Source organism: Typopeltis vanoorti, chromosome 10 (assembly GCF_054136105.1).
Source record: "Typopeltis vanoorti isolate ZY-2024b chromosome 10, IOZ_Tvanoo_1.0, whole genome shotgun sequence".
Taxonomy (NCBI): Eukaryota; Metazoa; Arthropoda; class Arachnida; order Uropygi; family Thelyphonidae; genus Typopeltis; species Typopeltis vanoorti.
In genome coordinates this window covers 34,932,648-34,959,726 of record NC_143558.1, presented here as the reverse complement: position 1 = coordinate 34,959,726, position 27,079 = coordinate 34,932,648, and the positions used below count along the sequence as shown (strand labels likewise).

The following is a 27,079-nucleotide window of genomic DNA, read 5'->3' as shown; positions in this document are numbered from 1 at the left end:
ATTACCGTTACTTTAATTACTTTAAATAAATTTTATAATCCGTTCAAATAAAATTCAACGAATTCTAGTTGAATTTAGTTGAACAGATAAAAAATATTTTTAATGCAAATTCATTGTATTAAAAATATTTTTATCTGTTCAACTCGTCCCCCCCCCCCAAGATTAAATCCTGGATGCGCTACTGCCCCAACTCAACATCACCAGAGTTAAAGATTGGTACTATCAACATAAGAAGCCTGAATGGCAAAGAAATGGAGCTAGCTGAGGAATTAGTTAAGTACCAGATCGACATAATAGGGGTGACTGAAACAAAAAAAGACCAAAACTGGTGAGATCATTCTGAGCAATAAATACAAAATGTTATATTCAGGCAATGACAATCAAGGAAAATAAGGAGTAGCCATAGTATTCAACACAAAATACGAGGCTAATCTTCTTGAATGGCAGTCAGTCTCAAGTAGAGCAATGTGGCCAAATATGAGAATGGGGAACTGGACAATGAGACTTATTTATGCCTATGGTCCCACAGAAGGTTCTACTAAGGTAAAAGTGGAGGAATTTTTTGAGGCTTTAGAAAAAGCAACTGACACAATGAAAAGGGAAAAGTTGGTCTTTGTTGGGGATCTAAATAGCAGAGTAGGAAGTGATTGACAGTCTTACAAAAATATTTTGGGAAAATTTGGAGAAAAGAGCAAAGCTAATAATAATGGCAAATACCTGTTGGATTTCTGCTCAGGACATGGACTGGTTATTACTAACACCATGTTCCAACATAAAAATGTGCACAAATTCACAAGGAGAGAAGAGGCAAGGAATAAGAAAAGTCTCATTGACTATATTATTGTTGATAGTGATGTTTTCTTCCTAGTGCAGGACACCAGAGTGTACAGAGGATTTGAAATTGGAAGTGATCACTATTTAGTCTTGAACAGGATAAAATTGAATTTCATATTGAAAAGAATAACATGTAAGAAAGTTTTAAAGCGAATAAAAGTTGAGCAGCTCTCAGATGTGAACTGTAGACTAAAATACACAAAGATTATTGAAGAAAAAATGAAAGAGTTTGAGAATAGGAACCAAACCTTGGAGATTCAGTGGCAAGCCTTGAAGAAAACTCTGATTGATTCAGCCAGAGAGGCATGTCGTGAGGTAGTCTGCAAGGATAGAAAAATCAGAACTCCATGGTGGACATAGGAAGTTAAAGAGGCAGTGAAGGAAAAGAAGAAAGCATATCAAAAGTTCCTGGCAAATAAGTCAGCTTTTGCTCTTAGAGAATACAGAGACAAATGTAAGAAAGCGAAACACTGTGTAAAACTAGCTAAACAAAAGTCATGGGAGGACTTTGGCAAGAACATAGAAAATAAATATCAAGAAGGTGGTAAGATATTCTGGAGATGGTTGAAGAAGCTTAGAAATGGAGGAGAGAGTGCTGTAAAAGGAGTTATACATGCTAAAGGTGACATGAAAATTGGATAAAAAGGTATCCTTGAAGTATGGAGTAATTACTTTGAAAAACTGCTAAATGAAACAGCAGTGATGACAGCACAGGTGGTAAAAAACACTCACCAGGCATGCAGTCAGGAATACATATCCATACTTGAAGTAGAAAAAGCCATCAAAGGCTTGAAATGTGGAAAGGCAGCAGGAGTAGATGATATTCGACCAGAAATGCTGAAGTATGGTAGTATAAAAGTCTTACAGTGGCTGCACTGCATAGTTCAGAATGCCTGGACAGAGGGACGAATTCCCAATGATTGGAGTAGAGCTCTCATAGTACCTATATATAAAAAGGGAAATAAAACTGAATGTGAGAATTACATAGATATATCCCTATTGAGTGTTCCTAGTAAGATATATGCAAGTATACTTGAGAAAAAACGGTTAAGAAGAATTGTGGAAGAAAAGCTTGGTGAAGAACAAGCTGGATTCAGGTCAAATAGAGGCTGTCAGGATCAGATCTTCACTTTACGACAAATAGTGGAGAAATCATGGGAATATAACAAAGATCTGTATTTAAGTTTTTGATTTGGAAAAGGAATATGACAAGGTGCCAAGAGAGAAGCTATTCAATACGCTACAGTTATATAGTGTCAATGTGGCATTATATCAAGCAATACTTAGTCTTTATTTGAGTTGTAAGTCAGCAGTTAGAATTGAAGGAAGTACAGGAAGATGGTTTAATGTTAAATCTGGTGTGAGACAAGGATGTACATTATCCCCTCTGTTATTCATTATCTATATGAATCACATTATGAAGGAAAGTGGTATTAAACATGATATCAAAATTGGAGATGTTAATGTCAGCTCTTTGCTTTATGCAGACGATGTTATACTTCTAAATAAATCCGCTACAAGTCTGCAAAATTCTCTGTGTAAATTGAATAATTGTTGTTATAGATATGGTATGAAGGTCAGCAATAAAAAGAAAAAGACAATGAAAATAGGCAGAATCATTGAAAATGTCAACTGTGTTGTGAATGGAAAACCTGTGGAACAAGTAAAACAATTCGGCTACTTAGGCATGATTTTTAGTGAAGATGGTAAATTAAATATAGAAATAGACAACAGAATCAGCAAAGCTGGTATGGTGGGAAGTCAATTGAATAAATTCAAATGAAATAACAGAGAAATTAGTCGGAACACTAAAAATTAGCTGTATACAAGACAGTGTTCAAACCAGTTTTAACTTATGGATCTGAGAGCTGGGTCAGAAGTAAAACACTTGACCAAAGACTAGAGACCGCAAATATGAGAGTCCTGAGAAAGATTAGAGGCATAAACAGATGGCATCAACGGCAATATCATATTAAAAACGAGGATATTAGGAAAGAACTTGGCATTGTCAGCATCCAGGAATGCATTAGCATAGGTAATCTCAGGTGGTATGGTCACTTAAACAGAACGTGCAAGGAAAGATCAGCAAAACAAGTGTTCTCTGCCAGGTTGGCAGGAAAATGACCCAGGGGAAGACCAAGATATAGGTGGATTGATATGGTACAAAGTGCCTTAGACGATAGACATATAAGATCTGATAATGTTGGAGTCTTGACAAGTAACAGACTGATTGGAGGAAAATTGTAGATAGGAAGTCAGTAATGATGTAAATTTTTCATGTAGTACTATCATATCCTGTACACCCCTTGAGGGTACATGGCAGGAATTTGATGATGAAAAATATGAAGTTGCCTCATTTAACCACTCTACACATTGCGAATATTATTATTACAGTTAAAACTGATATGATCAAAAAGTGATTAAAAAAAGCATAAAAATTCAATTAATCCTTAATTGTCTCTGCATATTTTTGTAATTGAACTGGATATGTTCTAGGACAAGGAAAGTTGTGAATTGCACATATTAAGTACAATATTTTCCCCCCCTTTTCTTTCTAACATGTGAAATCTAAGCCGATGGATGGCTGCAACTTGTAATATGTTATTACCATGGATGGGTATTAAAGAGTAGATAATTTGGATATCCTACTCTAGAGACCAAAGAAGGAACTTTTTGAAAACAAGTCACATCAGGCCTCCCAATAGGTAATGTGGTGGTCCACACTGCGGGATGTAAAAACTATCAAGTACCTAATGACATTCCAATATCATGTCACGGTGGAATTTGAACTAGTGTTTTCTATATCTATCCATGCCATACTATCCACCCAGGCTACAAATAAAAATAGAATATAACATATAAGGAACACTTTAAAGCATAGTGAGACAAAACCGTCAATATTAATGACATAATAATATAAATAATTTGGTTATGCAACTTTTTTCACTGGGATAAAAACTTCACCCAAGCAGAACTGATTTTCTCATTAATATATATATATATATATATATATACACACACACACACACACACACACAATATATATATATATATTAATGTAATGTATTTTTTTTAAATTTATAGATCATACAGACACAAGTAGCAGGATAATTGAGAAAGCCCCAATGTTCCATATGGTATAAAAATTTTACATTTTTTTTTTTAGACAGGTGGTTTTTTTCAACTCCAATTAAAAACTTACTATTCTTTCAATATATCTTTATGACGATGCAAGATATCTGTCATTTATTATAAAACAATTTTAATACATATATCACAGTTTTAATTGCACTATCCTGTGATAGCAAACTATTCAAAATCAATTACTAAGCTAGTGATTGATTTGAATTACTTCGAATCAATCACTAGCTTAGTAATTGATTTCTCTCAGACAATATTATTATTATTTTGTGTTTTTGTTTAAAAGGATGTTAACCTAACATTTTAATTCTTAATGTGCACACTTTAAACACAAACATATAAATAAAATCTCAATGTATATCTAGTATATAAACTAGACTTGTGTATCTAGACATGATACACAAGTCTAGTTTCTAGATACACTGAAATTGAGAAATAAGTCATTCTTCTCAAAATTTCAAAATAAAACACTTATTTAAGAGAGAGAAAAAAAATGCTACTTCAGCAATTTTAGTTGGAATATAATCTATTTTTTCTTTAAACTAAGTTTAAAGAAAAAATAGAATATATACCACATTTCAGTGGTATAAATGAAGACATTGCATGAACACCATTATCCTGAATGTAGTTTCACATAATCACAATTTTGAATGTATGGAATAAAATAATAACAGTTCTAAGTGTTATAGAAATCCAGTTCTTATCGCTTATCAGTGGGTAAATGGAATGTGGTCACATATATATTTTAATATGTTCAGCTAAGATGTAGCTGATTCTGGAATTTGAAGGTGAAGGTATTCTGCTACAAATGCCTGCAAAATCTTGTTCAAATTATGTATGGTAGGATGATGAAGATTCTCCTTATTATCACTCTCACGATGCCAAACAGGTGGAAATGGGCTTGGTATAATATGCACAATAGGGACTCCTGAAACAGTACAACTCAATTAATAAGAACACTATACTAACATGCTTTTCTTTACATGTAAAATTTGTTTTTAATATATTTAAATAAATAATTTAAAGATATCGCTTTAAAACAAGACCAAAATAATACAAAAGTTTAATGGTTTTCTTTTGTATAACCAATTTGAAGTGTGTTACATTGTGTTAATATTGCTGAGTGCTTGATTTTCATTACCTGTACGTTTCATACAAACTAATAAAATACAATCATATGAACATGTGAATAAAAAAAAAATTTAAAAAAAATGAAATATTGTATTATACAGCAATCCCTCAATTAATGCACCCCCGATTAGTGCATCATTTATTTCAATACCCAAATTCGATTAGTGTGCCTATATGCATCTTAAAAATAAATGTTACAGATTTTAAAAATTTTCGATCTATACATTTTTTATGGCTAACTATTTTAAAAAATCACTCACCAGGATGAAATAATTCGTTACCAATTTGAAACATTTTACAAAGTTATTTTTTAATGGCATACTACACTATTTCCATGTACTATGTTCCAAATTTAAGGCCAAAATTTATGTCGTCTGCTTTATCATATCTCATACAATTGTTTTCCTTACTTTTTTATTTTAAATTATTTTCCTAACCTTTAATTATGAGTAAAAGAATTAGTAAGCAAAAAATAGAAGTGTGAAAATGATTCGAAATGTAATCTGATTGGAAGAAATAACAAGGCGAGTCCAGAGCAAAGATGGGACAAGAACACAAATATAGGTGAATCAACTGCTGAATGTAAAGAGAAAGGTAAGGCTGCTTCAAGTTCTTCATGCATGCACTCGAAATCAAAGTATTATAATGATTGAATTAGAGAGACTTCTTTTTACATGGATCGAAGATTGTAACCAAAAACGGATCCTGCTAAACACTGGCCTTATTAAATCAAAAGTATCTCTTTGTAATCTGTAAAGAAATGGCTATCAATGAGAAAAGAAAAAGAATTCTTCATTAGTGCTGGGTGATTTGAGTGTTTCAAAAAGAGAAATAGCCTACATAATGTTCTAATCACAGGCGAAGCTGCAAGTGCAGATAAGGAGATATTCAGAGATTTTGAAGAAAACTGTGTAAGAAGGGGACTATTGTGATCAACAAATATTTAATGTCAATGAAACCGACCTTTTCTTCCGCGTGAATGACTTCCAAGACTTTTCTAGCCAAATCAGAGAAATCTCAGCCTGGTTATAAAGATGCAAAGTCCAATGAAATTACTGCTAGCAATGTGCGAGCCATTTGGAAGCACATTCTTCCACATTGTGCAAATGATTTTAGAGGCTTTTCAAATGAATCTAAGTTAATTAAATCTCATTCTGAGAAGTTGAGTGATTCCGACCCGCTAAATTTAGATGCACAGCAGGAAAATCCTGAAGAATATGAAGAAAATTTAATCACTGACAAGCCCAAAGAGATTTCACAGAAACAATTTGAAAATAGTTTTCCTATAATTGAAGTTTTTAAGCAGCAATGATGCTTAGAGATCAACTCTCATGAAGAGAGAACCAGTAAAATTTGCAGAAGAGCAATAGGGCCATATCATCAGTTGTATGAAAAAAAGAAAAAGGAATGCCCACCAAACTACGTTAGCTCAATTCTCTGTTAAGAAGCAGAATAATAAATTTTTATTTTGAATATGTTTTATTGTCTTTCAGCTTCATGGTTTTCCTTTAACTAGGCCCTGAGACATACCCTAATTCTTTTATAAAAAAACTTAAGGGTCAAAACAGAAATCTGAGGAACGAATTATACATTTTCCCATAGGTTATTATATTCGATTAGTGTGCCTGTTTTACAGAATGCATTAGGCGCACTAATCGAGGATTGCTGTATAAATCATATTATAAATATTCTTTTAATTTGTGGCACATGCAAAATGATTTCTGTGTTACTGACCTAATTAAAAAAAGAAAATAAATTATATACAGTCCTATCAACGCCTATGTAATTAGAATAAAAATACCTAGTTTTCCCCACACCCCTGAGCCTAATTCATTATACGCTATTATAAAAAAAAATTAAAAAAACTTGAGTTGTTATTTACAAAGTATTGAAATTTATATTTTAGCAGAGATAATCAAGAGAGTATAAAGATAGCAATTCCACAACTTTTGGAGATCAGCAATTAACTGGCATATTTGTAGGTAGTGAAGGAATAACTGTTGATGACATTTTCCATTATTTTTGATAGAACTCAGGCAAGAGCGATGGAATGATAGTTTGATACCTGACTTATCTCCTTTCTTTGGGTTGGCTGAATACAGACTTGTTTACGTGCTATAGGGTGAATGCCAGACAAGCATGAAGGATCAACAATTTTTTTTTTTTTTTAATATTACCAACGTACTATACATTTCACTGGGGTTATATACTGATAATGGAAAAAAAAGGATTAAAAATACTTTTGCTTTAAGTCAAAGATGGATTTTGTGTGATTAGAGGTGAGATACAAAAAGAAATGCAATTTGTTTGTTTGTAGAAGTTTATTCACAAAATTTCTTCTTGAAATATCAATAAATCCTTTTTTTTATCAATAAATTATTCCTTCCAGAAACAGAATTTTTCACTATGTTAGCACTTAAAATATGATGTCAACTGTTCTATATTAATGGAATTTCCTGAATTCCAGTAAGAATACTACATTTTATTCCAGTAAATGAATGAAAAAGCAGGAAAATAATCTCAGATGAGAATAGAGCATCTTGCCTTCATGTAAAACGGATATTGATAAGTACTAGGAGAATCAAAGAAGAAACAGAAGCCTAAAGCACTGATCAAATATAAACAAAAATCAACGCCTGATTTCAAATAATATATGTAAAGTAATAATTAAGTGCAATGAAAATTTAGACATTTAGCAAAAAGGTATGCAACAATTAAGCTGCAAGCTTTCTGGAGAATGCTGTTAATTGGCAAACCTATGGATGGGAATTGAGGTTAGTGATAGGTTATTTTGAATAGGAAAAAGAGCATGGGTAAAAGTATAGTGTCCTGGGTGCTCTGTTGGTAGTGAAGAAATCTGAAGAAAGGAACTATCACTGTAACACTTAGCAAATGATTTTAGAGGAAATGACAATCTAACTGCAAAGAGCAGATTAGACCATAAGTTGGTAATCTGATAAGTAGGCATTTGGAAATGAGCAACCACAGTTTCACCCAAGCACTCCATAGCTTGTGTCCATATTGGGTGATGTTAGCAAGATCTAATGTGGATGGAGAGTGGTGGAATCCATATTGGTGATCAGCAATTAACTAGCATATTTGTAGGTAGTGAGAGAGTAACTGTAGAACTCAGGCAAGAGCGATGGAATGATAACTTGATGCCTGACTTATGAAATTTATCTCCTTTCTTTGGGTTGGCTGAATACAGACTTGTTACGTGCTATAGGGTGAATGCCAGACAAGCATGAAGGATTGTAAAGTGGTGTAGGATGGTCATAAGTTCTGGAACATAAGTTTTAAGCACAATTTGGGGGGGGGGGAGTTGAATACCATGCTAGTGGGATTCCTGTGATGTTTTTCCGATGAAGAACTAGAGGTATATGGTGAGCAGTGCTTGGATAAAGTGAAAAGTATTTTTGCCTGGATCATCAGTGCATAAGTTGGAGAAGAATGACTGGAGGTCACTCATTACCAATATGCTTTTGGTAATGTTACCATCTAGATATGAACAAATAAGAGAGGGGTGAAAACATAGATAAGAAGTTATGTCCCATGGCCTTGGCAAGATATCACAAAGCTTGAATGCTATTTGCAATGCAAGCTTTCTGAACTTGTTTCCTTCATAGTCAGATTTGGATTTGCTGATGGACTTTGCATAACTGTTGTATGCTGCTTTGTAAGCCTTCTAAAGTTTTGGTTTCTAGCTACTTGGAGTATACTGAATTCATTTCTCGGACTGCCTTGGCTCACTTGATGAAAAGGTTTGTGTGATCTGGGCAATGAAGGCCTTCATTCTAATAAGAATAATTTCAATTATTTGGTCAAAGCAGGTACTTGGATCTGAAGAATGAAAATATTAGTCAGTCCCAGGAAAGACGTAGAAATCAACGGTATTCACAGCATGGATAGGAGACTTGAATAAGGTTATGATGTGAGTTACCAACAGAAGTGCTGCTATGGTATGTTTATCAAGAAAATATGAGAACAGATTGAGGGAATGAAGTTTGCAAAGCCTTGTGAATAGGAGGAATAGAGGAGGGGGGATATGATTGAGACATTTAAGTTGGTAAAGGAGAAGAAATCTTTTGTAGAATGGCAGAAGGGGTAGAACAAGGGGGGGGGATACCTGGAAGCTGTATAAGGAGGGTATGATCAGGGGCATAGGTGGTGGGCAGATGGACAATTTGTGAAGGATTGCTGCTGAAAGTAAATTATTAACACCAGACCTTCATGGAGTCAAACAATGTTGTACACAAAGCCCATTAAACTATGCTTTAACTCATTCAATGTGTCTGCATTCACCACAATGTGGTTTTGCCTGACATTGTGGTGAATGCAGACCAAGCACTCCTTATACAGCTTTCAGGTGTGCCCCCTTGTTCTATCCCTTCTGCCATTCTACAAAATATTTCTTCCCCCTTTACCAACTTAAATGTCTCAATCATATCCTCCCCCCTCTATTCTCCTATTCACACGGCTTTGGAAACTTCATTTCCTCAATCTGTTCTCATATTCCACATCCCAGAGACCAGTAACGATCTTAGTTAGTCTTCTTTGGACCCTTCCAACATTATCTTCATCACTATGAAAGCTAGGGGACCAAATCTGTGTACAATAATCCATACGAGGCCTGATCAAGGCCTTATACAATGGAGCCAGAACCTGATTATTTCTACAAGGTCATCTGCATCACTACCATAATCTGATGCTTTCACAACTTGTGCAATGTAACCTCTGAACTTCAGATCCTTGTCCACCACCACTCCAAGGTCTCATCTCAACTTCCACCAAGCATATACTTTGCATCCCATTGTTGCATACCAAATTTCAGAACCTTACTTGACAACATTGAATTGACAGTTCCATACTGCTGCTCACTTACAGTCTATTCAAGTCCTCCTGTATGGCCACAGCATCTGCTTGATTCATCATCACTCCCCAGTTTTGCATCATATGCAAATAGTTATATATCACCAGTTAAACCTATCCCAATATCATTAATATACAAATTAAATAACAGCAGTCCCAAAACTGACCCCCTGTGGTACACCACTAGTAACTTTCCTCTTTTTCAAGATAGTGTCCCCCCCTCCCATACACAACCTGCTGATACCTATCTGATATGACATTCATAGCAATCTTTGATAGATTGCTACAACAAGTGTTGTAGCAATCTATCAAAAGCCTTTGCAAAATCTAAGTATACTACTACTAAGTATATGCATCTCCCTTGTTCAATACATTCATCACCTTGTTATGGTACATAAGCAAGTTTGAAAAACATGACATCCCTTTAACAAACCCATGTTGCCAAGCAAAGAATAACACTGTTATCAACTTCTCCAATACCTTAACTACAAATCCAGAAATACAGATCAGTCTATAATTTGTTGCCTTAGCCTTATTAAGGAACAATTTTGCCTTCCTTCCACTCCTTTGGGACTTGTGCTGTTGCAAGACTGGTTAAACAGGTAGACTAAGGCTGATGCTAACTCCTTGGAACATTCTCTAAGCCACATGGTGATATATCAAGTCCTATTGCCTATTCACATCCAGGTTATTTAACTCCTCTTACAGTCCCTACTTTGTCATCATTAAATCTTCTCTCATTTCATTCTCTACACTTAAGCTTCTGAATCAACACCCTGATAAACTGCTCAATGAACACCTAGACTGTTTCTTCCATGGGCAGTCACTAATCTCCCACTTTTATTCATTAACAGCATCTTACAATCATTCTTCCTTCTACTTGTCACCTATCAAAAAACTCATGAGAGTTTTTCTTGGCCTGATTTTGCTAATTCCTGCTCGTACTACACTTTTGTTGTCCTTACCAAATGGGTCATCACTCTCTTGGCCTGCTCTTTATACTCCTCATGGAACTGATTATTACCATTATTCATCTTGTGCTGCCTCCAAAGTGCCTTCTTCTAGATTTCATGCTTAATCCTTCAATCATCCATTTTACACCTATCTTATTCAGCCTTTTGACCTTCAGAATACATTCCCACATTGATGCTGTTACGTATTTCTTTGTCATAAATTAAAGGTGTTAAGAAATTACATTCTTGGTTTCATCCATTATCCAAGTATAACAAAACTCTGTACATGAAGTAACTTCACGACTGGGCTACTTGTATATAGAGACTAATGACTTCGCATCAATTGCCTTAGTATCCCATAATGCATGGCACATACCCTTACAAACATTATTCTATTCTATGCTAATCATCCCCATACATACATACATTCACCATTCACTACTATTCCCATCATCTGTAAAATCTCACATGATAAATAATTTATCATGTTCGTTTTAACAAGTTTTTTTTTTTTTTTTTTTTTAGGAAATTATGCATAAAGAAATGTCATTATTTGCATCATTACCATAAAACCGTTTCACATGTAATAACTCAATCGTGAAACTGTTAAACTAATATGACATGCAAAATATGACATCACTATGTAATGATGTAAATACATGTCCATATATGGCAATTTTGAAAGGCATCATGTCCAAATATCGATCCATGACCACATACAGAAGTTTTGAGAGATGAATGTATGGATACATCATGAAGTCTGGGTCTTTATGCGTTGAGAGGGACTTTGTCCTGGGGTTTTCACCTTCTTACTTGGGTCCACCACCACCACTGCTGTAAGTCATCAAAAGAGAAGCATCTTAAGTCCTGAGGTTCTTTGAGTCCATTTCATTCCCTGAATCCACCACCATAAGAAGTTTGCTGTCTATTGTCAGAATGCCTTGTTAGAAGAGAGCTGCCCATTGCTACTACAAAAAAAGGAATCTTTGCCGGTATAGGAACCACTCATCGTGTGGTCGTTGCCACCACATCACCAAATTAAGGGTTCGTGAGGGTAGAAAATGATTGATGACTCAGACAAAGGAGAAGCTCAGCTGGAGATCAAGACCGAGCCAGCAGAAAGGAAGAAAGAAGAGAGCACTTTCATGTGGACTAAAGATTCGTATAATGGACAGTGCTGAATGAGAATATTGTAAGGACTTAGATATGCAATAATTCTGAACAATTCACTCAAGTGTGTCTCTGTTCATAGTCTAGTGGTACAACATAAATAATTATGACAGGATTGTGTAAGTTAATATTGAGTAAAATTGATATCTGAACCAGATATCAATTTGCACAGAACATTTTGACAACTTCTGTTTGACCTTGCCAAGTTAGAAAAGGTGACATCACACAGTTTTCCTTGGGTTATAAAGTTTAGCTTACAATCTGAGTGATTGTAGCTTGATTCAGTGTTCTGTGACTGACTGAGAGTGTAGCCCAGAATAAGGTTGTTCTTAGAAAGTGATATTGCCAAACATTGACTTTTTTGAACCCAATAAAATGCAGTGTTTTTTTTCCTAGTATTCTGGTCTTTCCATTTACAGATAACTACTTTAGCCACAGTTATGTCCCAGTATGAACTTGGAAAGCAAAAGTTAGTTGCTGAGTTAGACAAATTTGGTCACTCAAAGTTAAGTCACATTATTCAAATAATAAAATTTAAGTAGCAAAAAAAAAAAAAAAAAAAAAAGGCCATAAATGTATCTTAAAAAAGTGAATAAACACAGTACATCATACCTCTTTTAAGGAAAGGAATGTGATCATCCTCAATAAAGGACAATGTGGAACGATTATCAAAGTAATGCGTTTTTCTCTGTGGTGGATGCTTTTCCAGCATATTTAAAGCATTCAGTCTTTCCTCTAAAATAAGTATGGTTAAAGTATTACTAAAAAAATATATCTATCAAAAATTATATAAAATAAATGGATATCCATAATAAATCTATATAAAAATTTATGACAAACAATACATAATACTGAGGTTATTCTAATCAAAATACTCATAATTAATCTAAGTCACACACACACACACACGACATGTTTGTATACAGTCATTTATCTCTCATCTGATATCAAATTAATTGGCCAGTCCTCCTAACTGTTAGATACTAAGGTGGAAGAATTTTATTTTTTTGCTTAGTGGTCACCATAGTTACTGTCTTTGTAGCTGAAATAATTTAAAAATATACACTTCATCTTTCTCATGTGTCAGGCTCACCAGTCTATCAAGAACAAGTAACTTTGCTTACAGAGCAGTTAATTTTATCTGTAGTTTGCTATATATCTATCAATTGCACATATTCTGTGGCCAGTTTATCTTGAAGGATGAACCAATTGAGTTTTAGGAGGCACATCTTGCCATCTCTTCATATGAAACTAACTCATCTTCAGTTATAAATGTTCTTTGCATCCAGTCAGTGTAGTTCTTTATAAACCTAATTAATGCTACAACAGAGATATTGTACCTATCAAGAGTTTTTTTTTTGTAGGATGGAAAAATCAGTTTTTAGGAGTAAGACCCAGCTACCTATACATTAGACCAACTAACTTCAGTTCATAAGCCCTTTATAAATGTTCCTCACATTTCAGATGGGAATTGAGCTCAAGTCTTTCTAGAACATGCCACTGCAACTGACACAGAGATTCTTACATTAATTACAATTAATGTAATTATGCTATAATTACTATTGCTGGTAAGCAAAAACAACTGAATACTAATGTTTATCAAAAAAGAACATTATCTAACTAATTCAATTAGTCATTCAGTTAATTAAAATCTTTATGGGACTGATATCCACATTTAATTGTATGAATATTTTCACACATGCAAACAGCTGGCTGTCATGTTGGACAAACTCTGTAAATTTAAAAATGCCCTGCAATTCTTTTTAAACCTAACTTTTACATAAAGGCCGTGTGCAAAAGTCATCATATAGCATATATTATCTTTAAAAAATCAGTTTGTTACATTTAAAGGAAAAAAAAACATGTTTGTGATGACAGTAACTACAATGTAGCTATGGTAAGTCACAGGCACTGCTTCTGATACTCCCTTTGACAACATCTCATATTATAATCATCAGCATTTGCAATAACTACATTAAATTCATTGACTATAAACCGATAGCTTGTCCTTTCAAAGGAAAATGGAGGTTTACCACAGAAATAGTTTATTATTAGCTTCATTAAAAATGAGGACATTAGGAAGAACTTGACATTATTAGCATCAAGGAATGTGTTAGAAGAGCTAATCTGAGGTGGTATGGTCACTTAAATAGAATGGGAGAGGAAAGATTAGAAAAACAAGTGTTTTCTGCCAGGTTGGCAGGAAAAAGACCCAGAGGTAGACCAAGATATAGATGGATTGATATGGTAAAAACCACCTTAGAAGATAGAAATATAAGATCTGATAGTGTTGAAGTCCTGACAGGTAAAAGATTGATTTGGAGGAAAATTGTAGATAGGAAGTTAGCGGTGATGTAAATTTTTCATTTAGTACCAGCATATCCTGTATACCCCTTGATGGTACATATCAGGAATTTGATGATGATGATAATAAAACTTAAATAACTGTGTTAAGATTAAGTGGAGAAAACACGCATCCAGAGATAATAATTATTAACTAAATTTATTTAACTAACAAATCATTATGCCAATATTTCACCTTGGCGCAAGGCATCTTCATGGACACAAAGAAACACACTAAGCATGTGCAAGTAGCACGCTAGCAGGAAAGCAAACAGACAGTGTGAGAGGCAGGACCTACAGTCCTGACACCCTCTATGGCAGGGGTTTTCAACCTTTTCCAGTGGCGTACCACTATATTTAATTCAAGATATTAGATGTAACAGTAAGGCAGTGGCTCATGTACCACCAGTGGTACGCATACCATAGGTTGAGAATCCCTGCTCTATGGTATGGTGATGGAATATTGCTGAAGACAATGAAGATCTCCAAATTTTTGGCAAAGTGAAACAGATGAATTTGTTAAGATTTAGCAATTGTTGCAGCTATGTCAGATTCTAGAAAATCTCTCAGATTTATACCTGCTTCTGTATAAAAGGTTTTTTTTCCCATTGGCATAATTTATGCGCAGGTTATGCGGACGGTGTGGTGTGGAATTTGTGGACGTGTGGAATGAGTTTGATGGGCGAAAGGACTTATACAAGATGGATGGACTGCATTTGAATGGACTTGGTGTGCGGAGACTGGAAAAAGTGTTGCTGAATGAAGTGAAAATGGATGTGCAGAACCAGGGAAACTAGAACTACCAAGGAGGGGGGGAAGTGGATATCCAGACATCAGTGAGACAGTTGAGTGTAAAAATGTATATAATGTACCTGAGCCAGCAATAAGAACAAAAAATGGGAATGGGATATTTAGAATAACGCATCAAGATAGGGGTGGGACAAAGGGAACACTGCAATTCATGTATACTAATGCCAGGAGTATTAGGAACAAGAAGGAAGAATTTTTGGCCTTGATTGGCTCTTCCTGGCCACAGGTTATTGGCATTAGTGAAACATGGCTGACGGAAGATGATATAGTTAGTGGGATAGAATGTGTAGGTTATAGTATGTTTAGGAGGGACAGAGAGAATAAAATTGGGGGAGGGGTGTTATTGATGATAGCTGATGAACTGCAGCCAAGGAGAATTGAAGTATTGCAGGATAGTGAAAGGAGCTCATTTGAGGCTATTTGGTGTGAGATTGATACTGGCAGAATAAAATATACAGTTGGGTGCTGCTATAGACCAGGTGATGGAATAGATGGTGGAGATGGTATGCATAAACAAATTGATGAAATGAGTGGAAGGAGGGTAATTATTATGGGGGATTTCAACTATGGTAACATTGATTGGAAGGAGGAGAGGACACATGTGAGGAAGGAAATGGATTTTATTCAATTATTAAGGGATAACTATCTGAAACAGCATGTAATTGAAAATACTAGGGGTGTGAGAGTGCTTGACCTGGTAATAGTATCTGAGAATTTGACTGTAATGAATATGACCATGTTGCCACCTATTGGTGAGAGTGATCATAAGGTCTTGACCTGGGAGGTGGCTAAAGGTGTGAAATTTGTGATTAAGACAGGGTATATGTGGAATTACCGTGCTGGCAAGTATGACAAGCTTAGGAGATTGCTTGGATCAGTGCCATGGCATGTACAACTGCAAGGGCTGGACGTCGATAGAGCATGGGAAGTGATCAAAGAGCATTTACAAGAGGTTATGGCTGATTGTATACCTAAGGTCCGAATAGTGAAACAAGGAGGGGTTAAATGGATGAATAACACCATTAAGCTTGAGCTGCAAAAAAAGAAACAACTATGGAGGGAATTTAAAGAGTGTGGTAAAAACAGCAAAAGCCGATTATGAAAGGAAACTAGCTATGCAAGCAAAAGAGAATCCCAAACAGTTCTTTCAATATGCTGCAAGCAAGAAAAAAACTGTACATGGCAAAATGATTTTAAGGAATGACGATGGTAAAGAGTTCACTGAACCAGTCAATATAGTGGAGTTACTGAGCGCGCACTTTGCAAAAGTATATCATCCAGGTGGTGACGTTGAAAAAATGAAGGAACCATTAGTTTATATGGGAATTGTGATGAATGAAGTGGAGGTGAATAGTCTATTACAGAACCTTAATGTGAATACATGTGTGGGATTGGATGGTATACCGGCACGGGTCTTGCATGAAGCGGCTAATGAATTATCAGTGCCCTTGACCATGTTGTTTAATCTGAGTCTCAGGTCTGGCTTAGTCCCGAAGGCGTGGAAAGAGGGGAAAATAGTTCCACTGCATAAAGGAGGATCCAAGACTATGGTTGCAAATTACCGACCGATCAGCATATCAGGAGTCGTTGTCAAGGTCTTGGAGAAAGTAGTCAAGGGAAAAATACAGGAATGGATTGATGAAAATGAGATACTGTACAGAGGACAGCATGGCTTTGTGAAGGGTAGATCATGCCTCAGTAACTTGCTCAGGTTTTATAACAGGGTGACGGCTGAACTGGATAAGGGAAATGGGTTTACAGTGATACTGCTGGACCTGGCAAAGGCGTTTGACAGGATACCACATGGAATTCTAATCCGTAAACTACAACATATGGGAATGGATATAGGGTTGGTGAGATGGATAGCTGGGTGGTTGATGGAGAGATATCAAAGAGTAGTTTATTCAGGAGTAGAGTCCAAAAAACGGCCTGTGACTAGTGGTGTGCCACAGGGTTCTGTTCTTGGACCACTGCTGTTTAATCTGTTCATTAACGATATAGGGAATGGTCTAAGTGGGACAGTTCATTTCTTCGCTGATGATGCAAAGTTGGGTAGGGCGATAGTGAATGCAGAAGATGTCAAAGTCTTGCAAGATGACTTAGATAGATTGGAGTTCTGGACTAAGGAGAATGGATGTCAATTTAATGTGACAAAATGTAAGGTTATGCATTTCGGAGTGAAAAGATTAGCAGCAGTATACCACATTGGTGGAACTGTACTCCAAGAGATTGATGAGGCCAGGGACTTGGGAGTATTGGTGGATAGGGAGATGAAGTTTAGGGGGCACATTGCGAAAGTAGCTAAATCAGCTCATCAACTCACTTGGTTGTTGAAAAATACCTTGACGAGCAGAGAAAAACAAGTTATTGTACCTCTGTACCGAGCCCTGATAAGACCTCATCTCGACTACTGTGCCCAAATTTGGTCACCTCGGTTCCTTCTTGATGGGGAGGAGGTTGAGAGGATCCAGAGGCGAGTGACTAAGATGATAGCAGGTCTATGGAATGCACCATATGAGAACAGGTTGAAGATTTGTGGGTTGCAGAAACTGGTTGATAGGCGAAAAAGGGGAGATATGATTGAGACATTCAAATTGCTAAAAGGATTCTATAGGATTAATTCAGATGATATTTTTGAGATCAGGACTGGTGGTGGGAGAACTAGGGGACACCCATGGAAGCTGGGCAAGAGCGTGGTTAGCAGGGGTGTTAGAGCTGGGTTCTTTACTTTTAGAGTGGTAAATGAGTGGAATAAGCTGCCAGAGTCTGTTGTGGGTGCTATGACAGTGAGTGAGTTCAAGGCAAGGTATGATAGATACTGTGAGAATGTTGAACAGCTGTGTGAACATGATGTTTAGGGCCTCCCTCGATGAGTCTAAGGACTCCTGGAGTAGCCCGTGGTAATAATAATAATAATACTCCAGGCAGATATTAGCTCTTCTCTCTGTCTGTTTAAATTGAGAGTTTGCAGGAGCAAAGGCTGATCTAAATCAGGAGAGGAACTTTTGGTGACCAGATAAGGGTGGCTAATTTTTGGTATATCACATCTTTTAGAACACATGAAATTTTTTCCAAAGTGACCTACATATTATCTCTAGATGCATGTTTTCTTCACTAAACCTCAACATGAGTGATAATCAATATCTAAGAATCCATACCAGATTAAAACACAGTAGTCTATTCTTTTAATACTACATGGAAGTTTTTCAAGATGAGGCATGACGACTTTATCGAAATTAATGATGTAATTTGTGTTGGAAGAATACTAAACAAGTCCTGAATTGTAACTAGCAACTGTTTGCTTAAAATAATAATAACAGAATTAACTAATGTAAAATATTATTTATTAGTAGAATTTTTGCCTGAGTATCACAGTCATCTTCAGTACATGTAAAAAGGCTAATTAAAACAATAACTGACAACTCCAAAGAGCGCCACTTAAGTAGCTCATGTAAGATAACTAAACAAGGGTCATTAAGTTTCCTATTTATTAAAAAAGAAAAGAAAAATAAAAGAAAAAAGAACCATATACATAGATACAATTAAAAAGTTAGGAAAGATAAGCTGAATTAAAGAGTACTATCTCCCATAAAGGGGATAGACATAGATCCGATGGGCTACATTATAGGTTCACAAACTTTTTCGGGCCACTGCCCACTTTGCAAGACATAAATTTTGTAACGCCCCCCCATTATATGAATGATATAAAATTGGGTTTATTTTTGTACAAATCAATTAGAAAAGTGGTTTTATATATTTTATATATATTTTGAAATGAAATATAACGAATATATTTGCTACTGTAAACATAACCTATTATACGCACATATATACATGCTCTATTTTCTCATCGACATAGAAAATTGACATCTATTTCTATCTGACATGGTAAATTTTCAAATGATTAAATAATTGAAATAGAAAAGTGATAAAAAAATTGATTGTGTAAGACGGGCATAAGATGAATTAAAATGCAAATTTAAATTTTAAATGATTATCTAATCGCAAAATCACGAAAATAATTAATTTTTAAATATATATTATTAATTTCTTCTATAAAGAGCCACCGACCCCTAGACCACCTGAACGCGCCCAAATGCTTCTGATCCCACTATAGCCTCCCCCCTAGAAGGCTTCAGCACCCACTGGGAGGGGGCAGTACTGCCCACTTTGGGAACTTATGGTCTACATCTATCCCCTTTATGGGAGGTAGTACTCTTTAATTCAGCTTATCTTTCCTAACTTTTTAATTGTATCTATATATATGTATATGGTGTTTTTTTTTAAATAAGTTAGGAAACTTAATGACTCTTGTTAAGTTATCTTACATGAGCTACTTAGGTGGCGGCCTTTGGAATTGTCAGTTAATGTTTTAATTAACCTTTTTACATGTACTGCAGATGCCTGTGATACTCAGGTGAAAATTCTACTAATAAATAATATTTTACATGAGTTAATTCCGTTATTATTATAATTTTAAGTAATATGTCTACTCATGGTATTTCCTTACTGAAACATATAGCAACTGTTTCGCTTCTATTATGTTGTGTTTCTATTCTGAAAAATAGAAATTTTATTTCATCTTCATGATATATCATTCTGGATGTGACCCTCCTTCCCTGACCTACACTCACCGTGAAGTGTTACACTTCCCTAATTCTTAAAATGTGACAACTGCCCTGAAAATATCAGTTTTGCAAACAAACCCTTTAGTTTTGCATTGTATATTCAGTGTAGCTCTATCAGAGCAGGTAGTCATTTATGTATTCTTTCAAATAACTATGGAATTCTAAACATTTGGAAAATTACAAAACGTTTTAACTGTTATTTGAATTTCTTTCATACTACCTAGAAAGAAATTATAAATATCAGTTTTGCCAGCTTGTAAAAAATCACTAAAACTACTTAAGCAACTGTGAGATGAATAACTTTCAAGTAACCACAAGAAGATTACTATCAAATGCTCTTAAAGGGTGAGAATAGAACAAAGAAATATCCGTCAAGAAAACAAAGAATTGGTCATCATCAAATTCCTGATGTGCTCTCAAGGGATGTACAGGATATGATAGAACTACATAAAAAACTTACATCATTAGTAATTTCCTATCTACAATTTTCCTCCAAATCAATCTGTTACCTGTCAAGACTCCAACATTATCAGATCTTATATTTCTGTCTTCTCAGGCACTTTTTACTGTATCAATCCACCTACATCTTGATCTTTTCCCTGCCAACCTGGCTGAGAACACTTGTTTGGCTAATCTTTCCTCTCCCATTCTATTTAGTGGCCATACCAAATGAGATTAGCTCTGCTAACACATTCCTGGATGCTAACAATGTCAAGTTCTTTCTTAATGTCCTCATTTTTAATATGATATTGCCACTGAAGCTATCTGTTTTGCCCCTAATCTTTCACAGGACTCTCATATCTGCAGTCTCCAGTCTTTGGTCAAGTGTTTTACTTCTACCTCAGCTCTCAGATCCATAAATTAAAACTGCCTTGTATACAGCTAATTTAGTGTTCCGACTAATTTCTCTCTTATTCCATATAAATTTATTCACTTGACTTCCTACCACACTAGCTTTGTCGATTCTGTTGGCTATTTCCATATGCCTAAGTAGCTGAAATGTTTTAATTGTTCTATAGGTTTCTCCATTCACAATGCAGTTGAGATTTTTAATGCTTCTGCCTATTTTCATTGTCTTTTTAATGCTGACCTTCATACCATATCTATTACAAGAGTTATTCACTTTAGTCAGGGAATTTTGCAGACTTGAAGCAGATTTATTTAGAAGTATAACATTATCTGCATAAAGTAAAGAGCTGAGATCAACATCTCCAATTTTGATATCAGGTTTAATACCACTTTCCTTCATAATGTGATCCATATAGATAATGAATAACTGAGGGGATAATATACATCCTTGTCTCACACCAGATTTAACATTAAACCATCTTCCTGTACTTCCTTCAATTCTAACTGCTGACTTACAACTCAAATAAAGACAAGGTATTGCTTGATATAATGCCCCATTGACACCATATAACTGTAGTGTTTTGAATAGCTTCTCTCTTGGCACCTTGTCATATGCTTTTTTCAGATCTACAAAACTTAAATACAGATCTTTGTTATATTCCCATGATTTCTAAACTATGTGTCATAAAGTGAAAATCTGATCCTGACAGAATCCATTTGGCCTGAATACAGCTTGTTCTTCACCAAGCTTCCCTTCCTCAATCCTCAACCATTTCTCAAGAATACTTGCATAAATATTACCAGGAACACTCAGTAGGGAAATGTATCTGTAATTCTCACATTCAGTTTTATTTCCCTTTTTATATATGGGTATTATGTGAGCTCTACTTCAATCATCTGGAATTCGTACCTCTGTCCATGCCTTCTGAACTGTGCACTGCAGCCACTATAAGACTTTTATACCTCCAAACTTTTCAGGTGGAATATCATCTATTCATCATGCATTTTCACATTTCAAGCTGTTGATGTTTTTTTTTTCTATTTCAATTATGGATATGTATTCCTGATTGCATGCATGTTGAGTGTTTTTTACCCCTCTGTTGTCACTGTTTCATTTAGCAATTTTCTGAAGTAACTACTCTATACATCAAGGATATCTTTTTCTCCAGTTTTCATGTCACCTTTATCTAATTCCTTTTAAACTCTTTCCTCCATTTCTAAGCCTCCAGAATTTATTTTCTATGTTCTTACCATTAGTAAAGTATTCCCATGACTTTTGTGTAGTTTTCTTACATTTATCTCTGTATTCTCCAAGAGCACAAGTAGAATTATCTGCCAGGAACTTTTGATATGCTTTCTTCTTTTCCTTCACTGCCTCTTTAACTTCCTGTGTCTGCCATGGAGTTCTAATTTTTCTATCCTTACAGACAACTTCACCACATGCCTCTCTGGCAGAATCAATAAATGGTTTCTTCAGGATTTGCCATCGAATCTCCAAGATTTGGTTCTTGTTTTCAAATTCTTTCATTTTTTTCTTCAATGATGTTTGTGTATTTTAGTCTACAGTTCACATCTGAGAGCAGCTCAACTTTTATTTGCTTTAAAACTTTCTTACATGTTCTTCTTTTCAATATGAAATTCTATTTTATCCTGCTCAAGACTAAATGGTGATCACTTCCAATTTCAACTCCTCTGTACACTCTAGTGTCTTGTACAAGTGAGAAAACAACACTATCAACAATAATATAGTCAATGAAATTTTTCTTATTCCTTGCATCTTCTCTCCAAGTGAATTTGTGCACATTTTTATGCTGAACATTGTGTTAGCAATAATCAGTCCATGTCCTGAGCAGAAATCTAATGGGCATTTGCCATTATTATTAGCTTTGCTCTTTTCTCCAAATTTTCCCAATATATTTTTGTATGTCTGACAATCATTTCCTACTCTGCAATTTAGATCCCCAACAAGGACCAACTTTTCCTTTTTTCATTGTGTTAGTTGCTTTCTCTAAAGCCTCAAAAAATTCCTCCACTTCTAACCTTAGTAGAGCCTTCTGTGGGACCATAGACATACAAATAAGTCTCATTGTCTAGTTCCCCATTCTGATATATGCTCATATCACTCTACTGGATATTCCCTATCATTCAAGAAGATTATCCTTGTATTTAATGTTGAATACTATAGCTACTCCTTCTTTTCCCTGATGGTTATTTTACTGAATGTAACATTTTGTATTAATTGCTTAGAAATATTTCACCAGTTTTTGTCTGTTTTTTTTTTTTTTTTTTTTTTTGTTTGTTTCAGTTGCCCCTATTATGCTGATCTGGTTCTTATCCAATTCTTCAGCCACTTCCATTTCTTTGCCATTCAGGCTTATTATGTTGATACTGATCTTGAACTCTGGTGATGTTGATTTGGGATGTGTTTCAGGATTTGTTCCAGTAGCTGGCTTTTCACTGTTCACCCTGGTTCCCTGGCAAAAACAAGGGGGGGGGCTTGTTTAACTGGATGCCGCCCCAGGCAGCATGAAATTCTGTCATGTTGTACCATCATTTTACATTGTGGTTTAAACCAATAAGAATACAATTTTGTTGGCTAAATCCCAAACTGTCAGCCCATCCTCAATCACTCAGTATCCAGGTTAGATACCTAACAGGGTGCACCATGAGATGAGGATTGGACATTAAGTCAGAAGCCCTGGTTAGTTCTCTGCATTCCTTTAAAAGCTATATGGATGTCTTCTCTCAGTTATATAGGAATGCAGAGAACTGACCTGTGCCCCTTAAGGTAAATTCAAATTGCCCTATCTTTCAAATTGGTCGTTTCTTTCACTGTACATTTTCATTATGGATATGCAAAACTGATTATGTTTTATTCACTTAAAAATTTTTCTACTAAAACAGTCAAAAGAAAACAAAACAGTCTTGAGATAAGACTTCCTCCTGGAAAAAATATTTTTCTCAATGTAAAACAATTAAAACTAAACAATTGTTCAAATAAGGAGTTTTGCTTTGTTAAGATCTATCATCCTATGGTTTGTAACATGGTGCATAGCGGTACCACTATGGATGAAGAGACAAGTGCATGAGAAGAAGGGGTTCAAGAGCTGTTGCATAATCTGGACAAGAACTTGGCAATAGGGATAGATGGGATCGACATGTGTGTTAAATGAATATTTAGCTGAAGTTGACATATTTGTATGATTTGAATCTCAGTTCACAAAAGATCCCACAGGAATTGAAACAATGCACGATGGTCCTGTCATACAAGGATAGCACAAAAACTGATGTGTCTAACTACTGAATGATCAGTATCTCTGGTGTGGTTGTGAAGATTTTAGAGAAGTTTGGCAAGACGCGTGGATTTACAATGGGAGGTCATATCTGAGCAATCTGCTTATATTTTATAATAATGTTACAGCTGAGTTGGATAAAACACAGTGATACCACCAGACTTAGTAAGGTATTTGATAGGAGACCGCATGAAAGGCTGTTGCATAAACTTGAAGATATGGGGATTGGAATATAAACTGCTGAATTGGATAAGTGGGTGGCTAATTGACAGGCATCAGAATGTGGAGGGGGATGTGAATCTGTTACATTTCAAAGGTGACCAGTGGCATATCCCAGGTGGGGGCAGCTCATGCATAGGCACTGCAGAACTGCAGCACCCCCAATTTTTCTCAATATATATATATTATTATCCTTATCTTCCTTATACCCTCTTTTACCTTGCGATGTCTAGGGTCCACTGATCATCGGACCTCACTCCGTTTACAGGATAAGGTGGTCAGCCTTATGCCTCGGTGTATCCTATGGCCTGTAGTGTTGAGTTCTCAAGGCCAGTTTGCCTGCTTTGCGGGATGAAAAACCTCAGAATAAACTGGGGAAAAAACCCTGCTGTCCACGCTCAAGACTGGCTAACTTGGCTATGGCTGAGGAAGATCCTTCAGCTCCTCACGTCACCGATGGGAATCGAACCTAGGACACTCCTTCCCCAGGCATATGGTTGCGAAGCGCACAGCCACTAGGCTAACCGCGCAGACTTTCTCAATATATAAATATATTTATTAATTTATTTATATTTGCTTGTAATATTTAATTTTATCATCAACAATCCTATACAATTCTCTTATTTTGTATAAAAAATAATCTTGTAGCACTTAGGAGGGGGAAGGACGCTAGCAGCACTGTGTTTACCACAGTGTCATATTGCTACGCGCACAAGCATATGCATGTCATAGTGAGATGCGAGCTATTAGCATAATGTGGCACTGTCCGTCGTGCAGTTTCACCATTGTTTATATGCAGTTTGTGCCAGTAGTAGAGTGTTCGTAGTGTTAATCGTGTTTACTCGGTCTTACTTATTTTATTTATTTTTTATTTAACAAGGATAAATTAGCTAATTTTAAGAATAAATTGCTTACAGAAAAAATAAAATTGACCACTGAAGCATATCCCATGATCAACAAAGAAAAACTAGAAACTGAACATCGAGTATTCTACAGTAGACCCAACATGCATGATTATTGTAAATTAATTGACTTGTTAAAATTTATAACAGAAAATAATTTAGATTATGTTCTTAGTGAAATTACCATATTGATAAAAATTCTCTTGACAATTCCTATGACTACATCAGAACCTGAATGCTGTTTTTCAACATTAAAGAGAATAAAAACATTCTGAGGAGCACTATGAATCAGGATAGGTTAAATGTACTTGTGATGATTTCAACAGAGAAAAAATTCTTCAACAGTCACACAAACATCAAAGAAAAAGTTATTGACCTTTTCACTCGAAACAAAAAAAGAAGAATGGATTTTATTTTTAAGTAATTTTGAATTATACCAAACTGTATAATTGTATTATAAACTGTATTATATTATTGTATAATATATGTATATTGTATTATATTATAACTGTATAAACCGTATTATTGTATAATATACCAAACTGTAATAATGGGGTGCTTAAGGGTCAAAGCTGTATAATTAAGAGGACACCTCCACAGCCTTTAAAAGGAATGTGGAGAACTGACCAGGGCTTCTGACCTAATGTCCAATCCTCACCTTCTCGTGGTGCACCCTGTTGGTATCTACCTGGATACTGAACGAATGAGGATGTGCTGGCAATTTGGGATTTAGCTAACCAAATTGTATTCTTATTGGCTTAAACCAATATACAAAATGATGGTACAACATGACAAAATTTCATGCTGGATGGGGATCACCAGGTTAAACAAGGCTCCTGTTGTTTTTGCCAGGGAACCAGGGCGAACAGCAAAAAGTCAGCTACTGGAACAAATCTGAAAGCACACCCCCAACTCAACAGCACCAGAGTTAAAGATAAGTACTATCAACATAAGATAGAAGCCTGAATGGCAAAGAAATGGAGCTAGCTGAGGAATTAGATAAGTACCAGATCGACATAATAGACTGAAACAAAAAAGACAAAAACTTGCAAGATCTTTCTGAGCAATAAATACAAAATGTTATATTCAGGCAATGACAATCAAGTGAAAAAAAAGCAGTAGCCATAGTATTCAACACTAAATATGAGGCTAATCTTCTTGAATGGCAGGCAGCCTCAAGTAGAGTGATGTGAGCTAATATCAGAATGGGGAATTGGACAATGAGACTTATTTATCCTATGGTCCCACAGAAGGTTTTACTAAGGTAGAAGTGGAGGAATTTTTTGATGCTTTAGAAAAAGCAACTGACACAATGAAAAAGGAAAAGTTGGTCCTTGTTGGGGATCTAAATAGCAGAGTAGGAAATGATTGTCAGATATACAAAAATATTTTGGGAAAATTTGGAGAAAAGAGCAAAGCTAATAATAATAATGGCAAATACCTGTTGGATTTCTGCTCAGGACATGGACTGGTTATTACTAACACCATGTTCCAACATAAAATGTGCACAAATTCACATGGAGAGAAGAAGCAAGGAATAAGAAAAGTCTCATTGACTATGTTATTCTTGATAGTGATGTTTTCTCCCTGGTGCAGGACACCAGTGTACAGAGGATTTGAAATTGGAAGCGATCACTATTTAGTCTTGAGCAGGATAAAATCGAATTTCATATAACATGTAAGAAAGTGTTGAAGCGAATAAAAGTTGAGCAGCTCTAAGATGTGAACTGTAGACTAAAATACACAAAGATCATTGAAGAAAAAATGAAAGAGTTTGAGAACAGGAATCAAATCTTGGAGATTCAGTGTCAGCCTTGAAGAAAACCCTGATTGATTCAGCCAGAGAGGCATGTCGTGAGGTAGTCTGCAAGGATAGAAAAATAAGAACTCCATGGTGGACACAGGAAGTTAAAGAGGCAGTGAAGGAAAATAAGACA

At 35.5% G+C, this 27,079-nt stretch overlaps 1 protein-coding gene across 1 annotated transcript in view; it reads right to left on the bottom strand.

Annotated features, from left to right (window-relative positions):
* Nucleotides 1-4,209: 4,209 nt before the first annotated feature.
* Nucleotides 4,210-27,079, bottom strand: part of LOC150102327 (glutaminyl-peptide cyclotransferase-like) — a 64,874-nt gene continuing 42,004 nt past the window's right edge. Inside the window, exons 6-7 of the mRNA XM_090399396.1 lie at nucleotides 12,711-12,833; nucleotides 4,210-4,903 (exon numbers count right to left, since the gene is read on the bottom strand). Of these exons, the coding sequence (XP_090255522.1) occupies nucleotides 4,734-4,903; nucleotides 12,711-12,833 (293 nt within the window). The 3' untranslated portion in view covers nucleotides 4,210-4,733. The remainder of the gene's footprint in view (nucleotides 4,904-12,710; nucleotides 12,834-27,079) is intronic.